The 14,325-nt window shown below is 45.8% G+C and overlaps 1 protein-coding gene across 1 annotated transcript in view; it reads left to right on the forward strand.

Annotated features, from left to right (window-relative positions):
* Positions 1-3,843: 3,843 nt before the first annotated feature.
* The window catches only part of T265_07622 (hypothetical protein), a gene marked incomplete at both ends in the record, with an annotated part of 29,479 nt that continues 18,997 nt past the window's right edge, over positions 3,844-14,325 (forward strand). Inside the window, 5 exons of the mRNA XM_009173190.1 lie at positions 3,844-4,219; positions 4,609-4,856; positions 8,490-8,586; positions 9,927-10,087; positions 12,828-12,970. Of these exons, the coding sequence (XP_009171454.1) occupies positions 3,980-4,219; positions 4,609-4,856; positions 8,490-8,586; positions 9,927-10,087; positions 12,828-12,970 (889 nt within the window). The remainder of the gene's footprint in view (positions 4,220-4,608; positions 4,857-8,489; positions 8,587-9,926; positions 10,088-12,827; positions 12,971-14,325) is intronic.

Genomic DNA, 14,325 nt, shown 5'->3' on the forward strand with positions numbered 1-14,325 from the left:
CCCTGGTCGGACCCACGTCTCTCAAAGGGGTAGAGCAAAGAAATCCCCTTTAAGAAGTAATCCCAGGGTTTCAAGAGAAAGATCACAGGTTTATGCAATAGATATTGCGGGAACTTTTCAGAAAAACATATCACACTTCGCAGCAAACCGTGTGAATAAAATGAGCCTCTGTAATAAAAGAACTCTGGGAAAAAAGTGGCCCGCAGAAAAGAGAACTCTAAAAGGGCTGAGTCGGACTGGTGGAATAATATACAAAGGGATCGGCAAATTTGCGAAGTGTTGTATGACGCCGTGATGGATGGTGGTGAATGATGAAGTCAGCTGCGAAGTGCACATGCAAAACAGATAGGTTCCGCCATCTCCAGTGACAGAACAGAAAGGTAACATATCTGATAGAATAGGGCTTAAACGTGAGCTGATCATTAGTGTGAAAAAACACTGAAAGCTAAGAGAACGTGAACAGGGTCACCTAAATATAGAGTCGAGGCACTTGGGAGCTCGTAAAAGGTATGTCAGCTGGGCAACCATCTAATAAAGAGATGGTGAGCAGAAAACAATAGGGGGGGGGGTGGAAAATGGGCAACCATCTAATAAAGAGATGGTGAGCAGAAAACAATAGGGGGGGTAGAATAGCCGAAAGGAATGTAAATCAGGGGAGTTTTGTTCATTAGTCTATGTCATGTGGGGTTTTCGAGACGGTGTAGTCATTATCGTCGTTAATAACTGACAGCGATCCTACTCACTCGTTGGCCGCTGATTATGACACACTGAGTGACTGGTGTCAGGCGGAAAGCTGCCATCCTTATCCTGGGGAACTCTAGGGATAATAAGGTGGCCTTTATGAGCTGTAGCTTTTCAGGAGGTGTTTCTCGTTTGCACAACGGATTCTGGGACTAAACGATAAGACAGAACGTTCAATACTTCCTCAGGCGAGATGGTTCAAGTGGTTAGAGCTCGAATTTACCGACCTCTGCCTCTCGACTTCCCCTGTCTAGGCTTAGGCAACCTGACAGTATCCCAGCCATCGCGCTTCCTTCGGGGGGGGGGGCATGGCAACTAGGCACATAAAGGGTGTCAAAGCTGAACAGTTTGTTTCAATACTTCCTCATTTCCCTGTATGGTCTTCTGTCTCCGATGCCGACGTTACATTTGAACAGAAGTTTTAGCCGGCTAAACAGTTGATACCGCGCTCAGCACACGTCAACCAGTGGAAAATTGAGCGAAGTGGTCAATGACTAAGGCGTGTGAACCTGTCGGCACTTAGCGACAAAAATAATGTGAGTAAAGGAGCAGCATGGCAACATTTGAAGAATGTACACTTCCTTCGCGAACGTTTCCCATCGTAATTTTTCTCTGGATGGTGAGGTCACCTGATGAAAACAAGCAGAGGTGACCTCTGTAGACGAGTGGTTTTTCCTCCAGGACTACAATCACTAAAAGAAGCCTCAAGTGACAGACCAAATTGGTCTCTTCTGAGGGTGTTTATATCAATTGAATCTCACTGCTAGCGTTACAAGTTACATTTTTTGCGGGGCCAGGATCTTTGGTGACAAAACATGTTCATCTCTACACAATGTGCCATAACAATAAAGGAGGTCGAACAACCGTGGCTTTCATGCAGATAAAGAACAGAATTTTTCACACCTATCTGAGGATGCCTGTCTTGCAGCAATCCACTCACAGGAGTATTTGCCGTCTGGATCAGTCAACATAGGCTAGGTGGAATTTCCGTGACAGTACAACAGTTTCATTGAGAATAAATTTGATAAAAACATCCACATTTCCCTCAGATATTCATAAAAGACGAAGCGGTTGGTATGTTTCGGTCCTGAGAAAGGAAGTCCCGACCGCCGAGACACTTCGGGATCGTCGCTCGAGTTGGCGTCAACCATGGAAATAAATCGACGACGAAGAAAATTTGCTCCGACCAAGAAGATTATGTAGGAGCTTCCAGTGAGGCTGTTGTCATTAGGACAGTCTGCCGTACCGTATCTAGACCAAGCATAAAATCTCTTGTTCTTTGCCGTAACTTACATCTTTGAAAAAGCCAAGTTCAGACTGGTTTTAAGTTCATACCACTTTCGTTTGAACGGTCGTGTTCTTGTTCCAGTGAGCCCACACTAAAGGGATGCACTGGACCCGAGTTTCGCTCTTACTAGAGCTCATCAGCAGTGCATACCCAATGGCCGTGCCGGGATTTGAACCCCGGACATCTGGCATGCGAGGCGAGAGTGTAAGCACTACTGCACCAACGCACGTTGGACGGATCTGAATTTTCACGTCTGAACAGGCGAACGTGTAGAAATAGGTGTAACGTATCGAGCGAGAGTGAGAGAGAACTTGGGCAAAAGGCGAAGAAAATGGGTAGAATGTCCATGGTTCGAACCCCACTCATCTGTAACACCCTTTCGGTGCCTAACTGCCATGCTACCCGAAGGAAGCGCGAGGGATTGGATAGTGACAGGTTGCCCAGGCCTAGACAGGGTAAGTCGAGAGGTAGATGTCGGGTTCGAACCACGGAACTTCCGGCCAGTCGATTCGCGCTCTAACCACTTGAGCCATCTCGCCCCCGTTCGAACCCCACCTAGGCATCTCGACCGCTCCTGTCTAGACTTCGACCTCAAGAAGAGCGAAACCGGCCGTGGGCTGTCGAAGAGTTTTCAGCAACCTTATGAGTAGTTCCCTTATGAACTTAGTAACCAGCAATGACCGTACACACAATCATCCAATGAGTAACACTGACCTGTCACTAAGGTTTTGTTGTATGTACTCATCAGTACATGACATTTATACCAGTGTCATATCAAATCCAGATGGTGACTTCTTGGACAGTACGTTTTTTAGTACGCTCACCCTTAACTGATCTTCAGTACGTGCATGTGTAAGTTGTTGGACCTGTTCCACGGACGCAAGAATCGAGCAGAACAACAAAGTATCTGACACGTCAAAGTTTGAAGTTCGAAAAACCCTCCGTTTTCGCTCTTAGCAATGAATACGATCAGCCAATTGGTACTTTAGACAGTATTGGAATTGGAATTGGCAGTAACATTCATCGTTCTTCTAGAAAGTCGGGAAAAGTAGGAGAATGTGTCGGTCACACGGACAGAGGGATGTAAGGTAGAGCAACAGTTAGACATCTTAGGACGGATATTAGTGTTTTTCCGTCCCGAGGAGAGAGGTCTAACTGCTTACCAAGTTAAGCCCCATGATAAGTACATCAGGCAAAAGTATTAATCGGGGTAAAAAGGTATCACTGTATCGCGTAGTACCGTGCTTATCGAAGCCCTCCTATCCGAAATCCTTCATGCACATACAATAGCGGGTAATCTTGTCAAGTGGATGTTGACTAGTTTGCTTCTGGTCTGCAAGCACACCCTGCGCTTGAAATCGGAAGTCGGTGCGCGAAACTTAGATTGTTCCACCCCAACCGCACTGAGCACAAATCTCGGCGACGCGACGGACCACACTTTTCATACCGACCTAGTATGGCCCAACCGGAGGCACAGATTAAACCTGCCTATAAACAACTGAAGGCTCACAGGGTTGTCCAGGCGATTGCCCCTGGCTGTTCTGATTGGATCATCTGACAGGGGTGTTGAATGGCTGACGCGTGCGTGCATCATTGTGAACACCGCCGGTGTGTGCCTGTTCTTCTTTGTGACCTGAGAAGTCTTGGCAGTAGACGGACGTGATTAGCGTGGGCGGTGACAGTCATGCTGTCATCAATTTTCTCCTCAAGTTTGACGGCATGCACACAGCCACATGTGCACTTGCGGGCTTGTGTGCAAGCTGCACTTGTTGAGCCGTGTTGTCGGTGTGCACACAGGCTTAGTGGGGGTGACAGCGAATAGGGTGTGACCGGATCGAAGTGATGATAGGTCGGTTGTGAACTCGGGGGCCGGACATTAGGCAGCCTGTTTGTGATGTTAATCATCGCGGACCTCACATTTAATAGTCCAAAAGCGGATAGCCGAGAACAATGGAGCGTGTGCTCAGTAGGCCTGGAGACTCTGACCCCATCTTAGCAGCTAATTTACATTCGGGTCTTCGCCCCCTCCAGCAAAGCTTTCCCGATCGCATCTCACAGTTGATCAACGGTGCGCAAAACAATACGGTCAGTGGTGGCGGGAGCGAACCATTGTCCGGTGGAACAGCGAGCTTTAACGTTGGCGAACGAGCGCGGACAGGCCTGGCACTTGCAATGGACTTGATCCGTATGGTAAGCCGTGTGTGGTTTTAGATCCGGTTCAGACCTGTTTCGGCAATCATATCCACCATACACAGTCTTTGCTTGTATGAGCAGCTATGATCGTCATGCCATCGGGTTTCAACCCGCACATTCACGAGCGTGCCTCCTTTTTTGATGCGTGCTTTGGAATGGAAACACGTTGTTGCCTGTCCGAGGCGCAAACATGCGCACGAGTCAACCTCGTACTCGGTGTAACCCGTGGCAAATGGAACAATAGCCTCGTGACTACCGTTACTGGTTGACTGCGGTTTGTCACTTCACATGCTGAGTTGCCCTGGCTGGGATAGCATCTTCCCTTTTAAAATAGCTGACCAGTATTTGATCTCTCAGTAATTACATTCCTGTCTTATTCACTGCAGCCTAATGTCGTCGACAAGACGGAACACTCTACTTCCGTATTGTCAGCAGCAATCAACCGAACAACCACACCGGTTTGTTCACCTCCAGTTGTATCCACTCCGGTGACCTACACGAGGCAGTCTTCCGGTTTCAATGTCAGTCCGAATGGATACACAGATCTGGAATCGGCTGGACCGGTTCGGGCCGATGCAATGGGTGACACAGCTCATCCACCGAAGAAGCTTACCAGTGATGATATTCCCGTTCTGTGAGTTTGCAGAATAGCGCCAGTCTGTTTTGATCTTACTATATTCAGTAGGTAATGACTGAAGCTTTTTTCTTGTCTAGCGATAGATAAGGTTGTAGTGAACGCAGTTTAGGCAATGCCACTTATTTTTAGATCCCTTTGTGAGGGTGAAGCCACAGGATTGCAGAATTTACACTCAGTCTATCTTAGATATTAGAAAATAGAGGATCACCTACAGGAGGCACTTCGATAGCGATCGTTTTGTAATGTTTAGTGACTAGAATTGATTTGACATTAACCACCGTTGATGCGTTTTGTTTAGCTATTCTCCGCACTGATTTTTAACCTTTATTCTCTCTACTTATTCAATGGTTTGTCTACACAATCATTTTTCTACTGTTAACTGTTTCCCTTTGGATGAATGAACATGGGCGTCGGTCGCCAGTTAGACAGGAGACAGTTAGTGCTTTGTGCCTTGCGCTAGTGAGCCATGAGACTGCGCGACGCATGAACACCATGGTTCGTGGACAGACACCCTCGTGTGTTACTCGTTCGTCTAGCCACTGGGCTGGGGCGGCGATACAAATAGACTGAGCATGCATCGGAACCCCCGTAGGCCTATAGTGCTCCCAAGGAACAAGTGAGCTGAGCAGGCAAGATGAAACGAGTCAGCACACAGATTCCCCGATGGTAGTTGTGTCGTGTGATACGTTTCCGTACGGGAAACAACTCCTTTTCCACTCTGCCGTTTTTTTAAAGCAAATGCGTATGGTGGTGGAGTGCTGATGGTAGTGGTGATTGCTCCGGGTCAATGTAAGGACTGATAAAACTACATAGAAGCCACAAAGAAAACCCAGGCCATCTAATCTCCGTATCCAAGTTGCCTGAGTCTGTAGCATTTTCGAACAACACAGTGTGTTGGTGCACTTTGTTTCTACCATGCTGTACTGGACCGGGTGGGAACAATGCGGGCTTGTTGACGGTTAAGGTCAACGTGAACCGCGCTGATTTTGGTTCGTATGCTAGACTAACTAACTAAATAAGTTACTGGTAGGTCGTTCGATCGCCTACGGTTATAGGAATATCTAACTATATATATATGTATCCTCTCAAAAGTAATTAGGACAGATAGCTCCGGCTATTTGAAGCCCAACCTAAGGTGACACGCTGACCCCGGAGGCAAACTAGATCCATTCACTCTCCGGTGTGCGTTTGAGATGTTATACGCGAAAACTGTTTTTGATGTTGGATCAGATAAACTATCTGCATGGAATCGCCGGTGATTATTCGACTCCCTGAGCCGGTTGAGTTTCTACTAGTGAGGCATGTGGCCAAACCTCAGCTACTTTTGTGTGACTCGACCGTTAGGAATGGTGAGATTAATGAGCACAGCAAAATCCTGGTGTCAAATCATATTATCCTCAAATACACGACGCATCAAGTGAGCTGAAAGTTACCGATCACCAATTCGGATTTGAGTCGGAGAATTGACTACTCTTTGTGAGCCATCTCTACTGCACTGATTAACACCAGCCCACGACTACCACTCATCTATGTGACCGCATAGCGGTGGCCTTTGAGGGGACTGTGCATGGACGGCCCACTCGAACTAGTCCTCAACTAGTCCAACTTCAGCTGTTCGTTGTAAGTAGCTAATCGTCCACCGATTGTGATTTGTCCAATATCCAAACACCAGTGGCATCTGCTGGCAACCGTGCACATTGTCCTACATCCTGGGAAGCTGTAACCCCTTGTTTATATGGAGTATTCTTAATCGCCTTATATCTCTTCCTCTCCCGGTTTTGACGTTCAACTAAATAAACTTTAAGTCACACCGTGAATCCAACTGGTTGGGCCTCCACTTTTTACGCCATGTCACCCGGCTAAGGTCAAACCATCTTGGGCGTTTGTTGTTTTCGCGCTAGTGCATACAATTGTATGCACTCTTAAAAAACAGCCATCACTTTCTGTACCCCATGTCCAACTGTCTACCCAGCTTGTCCAAACTGCCCCAATCCATGCCGATATTTGAGAGGCTAAGCATGCATCTGAACATCAAGCTCTCCTCATGTATCTCGCGCTTGTACGCATTGACCTCTAGTGCCACCTGAAAAGGATAACAGCCGTCCGAAGGCACCTGGTTCGTGTGAACAGATCCACGTGTAAAGCATTAGAGCGCGCGAGGTTCCTTCCTTTCAGAGTTTCGCTTTAGTCCCTTCATTTGCTGCACTAGTTGGTGTGTCGTGTGTCGTACATCCAGCCTTTCTTCAATCGCATAATGCTGGCACTTTTCGGATACGGACAACGACTACTCTATCTGTGGCCTGATTTAGCGACACATAGTGTTGGTGACAATGCTACACACTGGGTCAGTTAGTCATCCTTGGTTGGATCATAGTGAATTTCTACGGGTGAGTCAGTCATGCGCCGATCCGAAACAAGTTTTCTAATTGAGTTGCAGTACCAGGCTATCGACAGGCGCACGATTGTTCTTCTTTAATACAATGGTTTTGACTGACCGTACGAAAACTGACTCACTATAACTAGTAGTGGCGATTTTTTTAATGCTGCCATCTCCTCACACAACATCGCGGTGAATTCGCTGTAGAATCAGTTAAAGCAGTGGTTATCCGGCGAGTGTGATTAAGTTGGACCGGAAACTCATTCAGGCGAGACTTGAGTGAATGCTGCTTACATGGTTCTTTCTCCGTGTTATGTTCTCAAAACAACTGTGGACAAACGTGTCCAGCTTCCTGATCCCTTTAAGTTCTCCATCAAATCATTTGAAGCTGTCAGGTGTGACGTTAAAAGCCGATGACAAGCGCGTACACACTATTCCTTACCTAAGACCATCAGCTATGTATTGCCGACTGTATTCGCTTAAATTACTGGATGTCCACCGTTCACTTGCTCTAGAGCTTTATCGTGCAATGTTCTCGGGATTACGATCCAATCATACCGCATCCTACATCGGTCGGTAGTCCGGGTGAGAAATTTTGCCTCCTGAATTACTCGGTAAAGTTGCTGTCGTTGAACGGCATAAGCCACCAAGATCTTGTTGTATGATACAGTACAACCGCGGAAGCTTGGCTTTTCCAGCTCGCCTCCACTGTCAGTGGCGCGCAGATTTGGGACACAAGCTGTGATGGTCTAAGTAGAGTGTTCTAGCAGTGGAATTTGTTGTCAGTTTTGATAGTGCTGTGGTGTTTTGAACAGTAATCCAACACCGTATGCCACTGGTTCCAAGTGGACTGTAAGACCTGGTTTGATGCTGCCAGAGGTTGTTGAACGAAGACTTTTGGTCAATGTGCAATCCCAAGTATTGACCATGAAGCCCTCTAACTGCAGGTAAATTGTCTGCTGTTTCTCGTTCAGATCTTCCGCACCGATGCAGTTGGTACACCACCGGTTTTTGGCTACCATGTACAGTTGGAACATTTAGAATGTTCCTTTCCAAGGCTTCAGTATAATGTTCAGCCAAGGATAGATATATTTGACGTAACTGGAACTACCCTGGTTGATTTATCACATGGAACAGAGTTTTCTAGAAGGGATATTTGGTGAATGGAAGAACTTTAGGACCAAACTAGCCCAGCTACTCATAGGAATGAGATACTGAACCCAATATTTTCTTTTTATCCGTGTTTTCCATAGGGATTCCTTTCCCGGCTATTATGGTTTCGATCTATATCGCCCTCTCTGTGGAGACACTTACGAAGCATCTGATACGAAACCAAGTACTGCATTTTTCGTAAGTCCATTGCGAAACTTCCTATCCCATCCTGGGAAAACAGTATTTATCAATTTTCCACGATATTTGTGTCACAGACTCGTACCACACGTGTTGGTAGCAAGTCTTTGTACTGAGCTTTGAATGTTGCCATCCACTACTTTAAAGAAGAATAAGTCTTGTCCTTTATCTGGCAAACAATTCAACGCATAGATGAACTATACTCCTTGTCCATTATTACTTGAATGGACGGACCGTCTGTCACACAAATGACTACAGTCCATAATCAATTTTGGTGACAGGGTTTACCTAGCTGTTCACTGTTCATTTGAGTTACATCCACGGAATGAGATTTCTCGTGGAAAACCGTTTCTCATGTAGCGACAAGTGTTACAGGAGGCCCTTGTCAAAGCATAATTTATCCCTCAAGGGAGGAGACATTGTAGGTCATACAATGCTCTACCTACCTTGACTATTGCATTATTTTTGGCGGTATTGTGAAAGAGTTGTACGCACCAAGTTGTACCACTGGAGCTGGTGGCTTCCTAATCGCGTATCACTCGGTCTCAAGGGTCATGTGAATTGACGAGTAGCAGTCTTTGCGGACAGAGTATATACATATGTTATTTTCAAGACTGTGACTCATGGAATCTGGTAATGACTAATTTCTGACGAACTGTTCGGGGAACAGGTGTGGTGAGGTCTCTGATAAGGTATTTCAGGGCAAAGTCCAGGTGGCTCGATCATGTGATATGCAGTAATGATTGCATGCTAATTGGAGGAAGAAGCCGATCGAGAATTTCCCGTTCCTATTTTCTTTACGACGGGAATCATGGCGATCAAAAACACAACCTAACGCATTCCTTGTCAATATTATCATCACTTTTGCTTTGTGCGCACTGCTTGCAACTACACTGATGAGGGCCATCTGGACTTGCCTAATATGCTTGCACTGTTTGGGGCAGGTTGCGCTGTGTGTTGTCAAAACAATCCGTTCTCGAGGCACAGAAGATATGTTATCAAACCAACTTGAGAGATGGTTCCCTCTTTTATTATCTTGCTTAAATTGGACTGGTATTTGTTTAAACTTTCCAAACACCGGGCCATCTCTCGAGTTTTCTGCACCTGACTAAGAAGCCTTTATTTACGTAAACTGGAATTTTATGTTCCCGGATTCGCCCACTATTTGGTGCATTTCTCTCCAGCGATCAGCTACTTTTGAGCGCCATTTTAACTCATTTGAGCGCCACATTAAGACCAACACGATTCACCAATACATCCTTAATTCGACAGCTTGAAACTGACAGGTTCCCTCAGTCAGAATGATACAACATAACCTTTCAAACAATTTCCCTCATCAGTTTTTCAAGGATGAACATGGCTGGACAAATTTGTATTCGAAAAAGACACCCACTTGGTGGACACTTTCCTATTGGTGCCAGAGACAACCGCCAGAAGGATCTTTTATTCGTCTGACTCCTGTGTACGGAACGGCAGATAAGCAACAAGAGGTCATTCAACGGTAAGCCACATTAGTTTTTGCGGTTCGTTCCCTCCAATACCCGCTAAGCCTAATACCCAAGCACGAGGTGTTATTTAGAGTGATGTGCTTTGTTCTGACCGTACATTTTGACTGTTAGCGAACAGTCGGATGGTTTATTGATTTGCTCACAAGAACCAACCACATGTTTACCCCAAGTTTTTATTTACCTTATGGGGGAGACAGCGAGACTAATCCCCTACTGGTTCCCTTGAAGTGACTTCCGCGTTATGCCTTGTGTACAAAATAGTCGGACTGTACGCATATCACACTCTGCTTATGTACGATCGCTACCGCCGTGCGGCGGTACTTATGGGAGGCCATAGAAGGTTAGATGGGTTGGGTCCTTCAAAAATCTTTCATCAACTCATTCCTTTGTTAGCTCTTTGGAGGGGACCACTTCTGGTCTATATATTCAGTTGTTGTCATCAGAGACTCAGCCATGTACCAAGTCGAAAGGGGGCGAACGAACGAACATGCGTGCGCTGTCACGAAGAGATTGGACCTTACCGTGGTGTGACGGTTTGCGCACCTCAGCGATCCACTGGGGAGTGCCCTCGTGGTACCCACAGAGTCTCTCATACCAGGTTGGTCAATCGTCAGAGGTCTGACAAACACAGTCTCCTGGCCCTGGGTGTTGGAACATGTGGCGACTTGTTCCGTAGAAATGGTAATAATGCATTTGCGTTTCCTGCCAAACACCGCGGTATCGGTGTTGAACACTGATGTCATGATGATGATGATGATGATGCGTGCGAACATACACATCTCAACACACCAATCGGCATTTTTAAACCTATCGGTTTTCCTAAACATTCATCAATCATTAAAAAAGCGTTCAGATGTAGCATCCTTTCGGTGTCTGACTGCCATACCACCCGAAGGAAGCACGAGGGTTGGGATACTGTCAGGTTGCCCAAGCCTAGACAGGGGAAGTGGAGAGGCGGAGGTCGGGTTCGAACCACGGACCTTCTGGTCAGTAAATTCGCGCTCTTATCACTGAGCCATTTCACCCACATCAATCACTACCTAAGATGAGCTTACTTTGTAAAGCGGATTGAATCGATAGCAGCCTTGTAACTGCAGGACATCTGTTCTTGCTTCGCTTACTCAAACCACTTACTTCTCTAAGGTGCCACTTGAAAGCGGATCGTGGTGTCGAAGCGTTCTATCCTATACTACTTGCTTTCGTTGATTTCGGAAAGAGGGCTAAATCAATCACTTCATATATAAGATTTTCCAAGTGGCATACAGTCATTGATACACCTCCAAAAGTTACAGAATCACAAATCCTCACGTACATTACTTTAGCCTCATGGTGAGAGAGAGAGGGTACTTTCCTCTTGTACTGTCATCTTTCTGACCATTGGGTCCTTGTCCTTAGTTTGGGATTCCATATTCTGCTAGAGTATCGCCATCACACAATGAAGCAGAGTTACGGGGGACAAAACTGCGTTTACGTCACCTTTTGCTACCTCTTGAGCTTATTATGTTTGACTGTCAGATGTAAACGATGATATAGTGAACACGATACATGTCCCGACACTTTTTAGCGAGTACATAGGAAACATCATAATTTAAGCCAGGCGGGTCATTCTTACATTGATTCGTGTGGTGAGAGTCAGGTTGCCGCAGCGAGCTTGTTACCCATGGTGCTGCTGCATTTATGATTCTGTTTTGTGTTTAGGAGGGCAAGGGAGACACAGTTTTGTCCCCATACGACGAGAAGCTGTTTACTATACTATCAGTAGTCTCTCACGTCCAACTGCGTTGCCTAGACAAAACACACTGGCCTTATAGTCCCAAGTCTTGATCAGTGTTTTATCATAGTACATGACAAAACCTCTCTGAGGGACACTGCTTACTGAGGACGGCCAGTTACCTAAGAAATCTCGTTAGATTCCTTTCTGTATGTAGAACCCCGTAGCATCTCACCGGGGTTGTTTGTTCTACCAGTTTTACGTAGGTTTTCCATAGCTGTTCTTATTGTTGCCCGTCTTTTTCTATGAAAAGAGGTTTTTGTCAGGCTGCTTTATCGTGGAAAAATCAACAACCTTGGAAACCTAGACTATTTTCAAATGAAGTCTGTCTAGGGAAGTGATTTCTCGTAAATAAATTCGTACAACTTAGATGAAGTCATGATTAAGTGACAGTTTTGTCAGGCTGCTTTATCGTGGAAAAATCGACAACCTCGGAAACCTAGACTAGTTTCAAATGAAGCCTGTCTAGGGAAGTGATTTCTCCTAAATAAATAGATGAAGTCATGATTAAGTGACAGCCTATTCGTAAGGACCAATAATTCAGGTTAATCCCCATAGACCGGCCAGAAGTTTCGCTCAAGTTAGACAATGGAAAACGCCTGTGCGATACTCTCTCCATTGAACTTGAACCCTTGATTTGTTTCTATGACTGTTGATGAGACGGTGACCATCCAATTTACCTGATTTTGAGCGTGGTGATGACCACCTCGGTTGATTTACGACCGGGGGGCGAGATGGCTCAAGTGGTTAGAACGCGAATTTACTGATCAGAAGGTTCGCGGTTCGAACCCGACATCTGCCTCTCGACTTCCCCTGTCTAGGCTTGGGCAACCTGACAGTATCCCAGCCCTCGTGCTTCCTTCGGGTGGCATGGCAGCTAGGCACCGGAAGGGTGTTACAGTTGAAAGATTTGTTGTTTGTTGAAGGAAGATTTACGACCCACCCCTGTTTGTCCACTTCAGATGCTTTGAAGACTTTATGTCTGTACCAACCAGTGCCATGTCACGGTATAGCATTGTTCTCGTGGGGAACTCCCTGGCCGACTACTTTTTTGATCCAGTGACGGAACGCCTGTGTGTTACCTTACCGTATGAACGACCGAAAGGTGAGCACTTTTACCCCCTCCCATAACCATTCATCAAATCCGAGAGGATCATATCTGTTGCCTGTCTAGAGCTTCGTTGTGTGTGTGTGGGGGGGCAGTTTGGACGATAGTAAATTGAACCCTGATTAACCGTTGGATGATACATTGGTGGACTAATTCGTTGTGGGTTCATCCCATGAATCAAAGTTCGTTTTGCCACTTTCGCGACCCTTTCAGTACAAAGACAAAGAGACAAAGCGATACAAAATCATACGGTTCAATGCTGAACGCCACACGACAATTCATCAGGTTCTGTCAGCTATTTGTGGGCAATTTCGCACCAATCCTGTTCGAGAAATCGCGAGTCACAGTTATTGGCAGCTCTACTGCTGTAACAAGAGTGTAAACTATATGTCGTCTAGGTTCGTCACTGCATCATTTTCTTGTAAAGCTCCAATGAAACTCACAGGTACATCTCAGGTGAGAACAAAGGATAGTTTAGTCCTCGACAAGTAAGCTTCCATCTTCTGACGGATTACGTGTTCGTAAAAAAATTTCGCTCATCTGCATCAACTTAGGGATTGTGACAGAAGCAGCTATCGATGTACAAGAGTGTAACAATATTACGTAACACTTTATAGGTGAGACATGCCGATCACTAGCCAAGGTACTGGAGTAGAGTTAAGTCCTAAGTGGCTTTCTTCGTTGTTCAACCCCACATTGGTCACCGCCTAGCTTTTCTTTAGTTTGGCGACCGGTTCAGAGGTCATTCACCGTACGCAGCACCAAAGGGTCATTGGGAAGGGAATTCATGCCAGTCACCAAAGTATATGAGTCACTTGTGGATGGTCTCTCACACAGAATCGTTTGCAATTTTGGATGATTTAGTCTGTAAGTAAGCGTTATAAGAGCCCTTCAAAGATCTGCTTAAACTTCTATTTATATGTGGCGGATGAACATAAAAAACGAGGAAGAAACTAACTGCGCCAGATCACAGTATCCCATGTTCGATTCGGCGGGGCAAATCATACGGTCTAAGCAGAAAAAAAGCTGAGCCGGCAGTGACACTATCTACTTTCTGTTGCTAGTCAGTCGACGGATTTCTAGAATAGTTTATATTAACTTGTCCAAAGTGCTCGGGATACTGAATCACTGATGAAACACCGACGTGTTCGCATAGTTTCAACAATCGTTCATACGTCATGCCCCCACGCACAAATGTTTTATACGTTTCGTAACTGAATCGTTCGCGTTTTAGGAGCGCAGTATCTTGATCCACCTTAACTACATGATAGCCTTGACAGCTGTTAAACGACTAAACTGTGGTAGCCACATTTTCGTTTTTGCTACTACTCACAAGATCGATATATATGATC

The sequence above is a fragment of the Opisthorchis viverrini genome (genome assembly GCF_000715545.1).
Source record: "Opisthorchis viverrini unplaced genomic scaffold opera_v5_178, whole genome shotgun sequence".
Lineage (NCBI taxonomy): Eukaryota > Metazoa > Platyhelminthes > Trematoda > Opisthorchiida > Opisthorchiidae > Opisthorchis > Opisthorchis viverrini.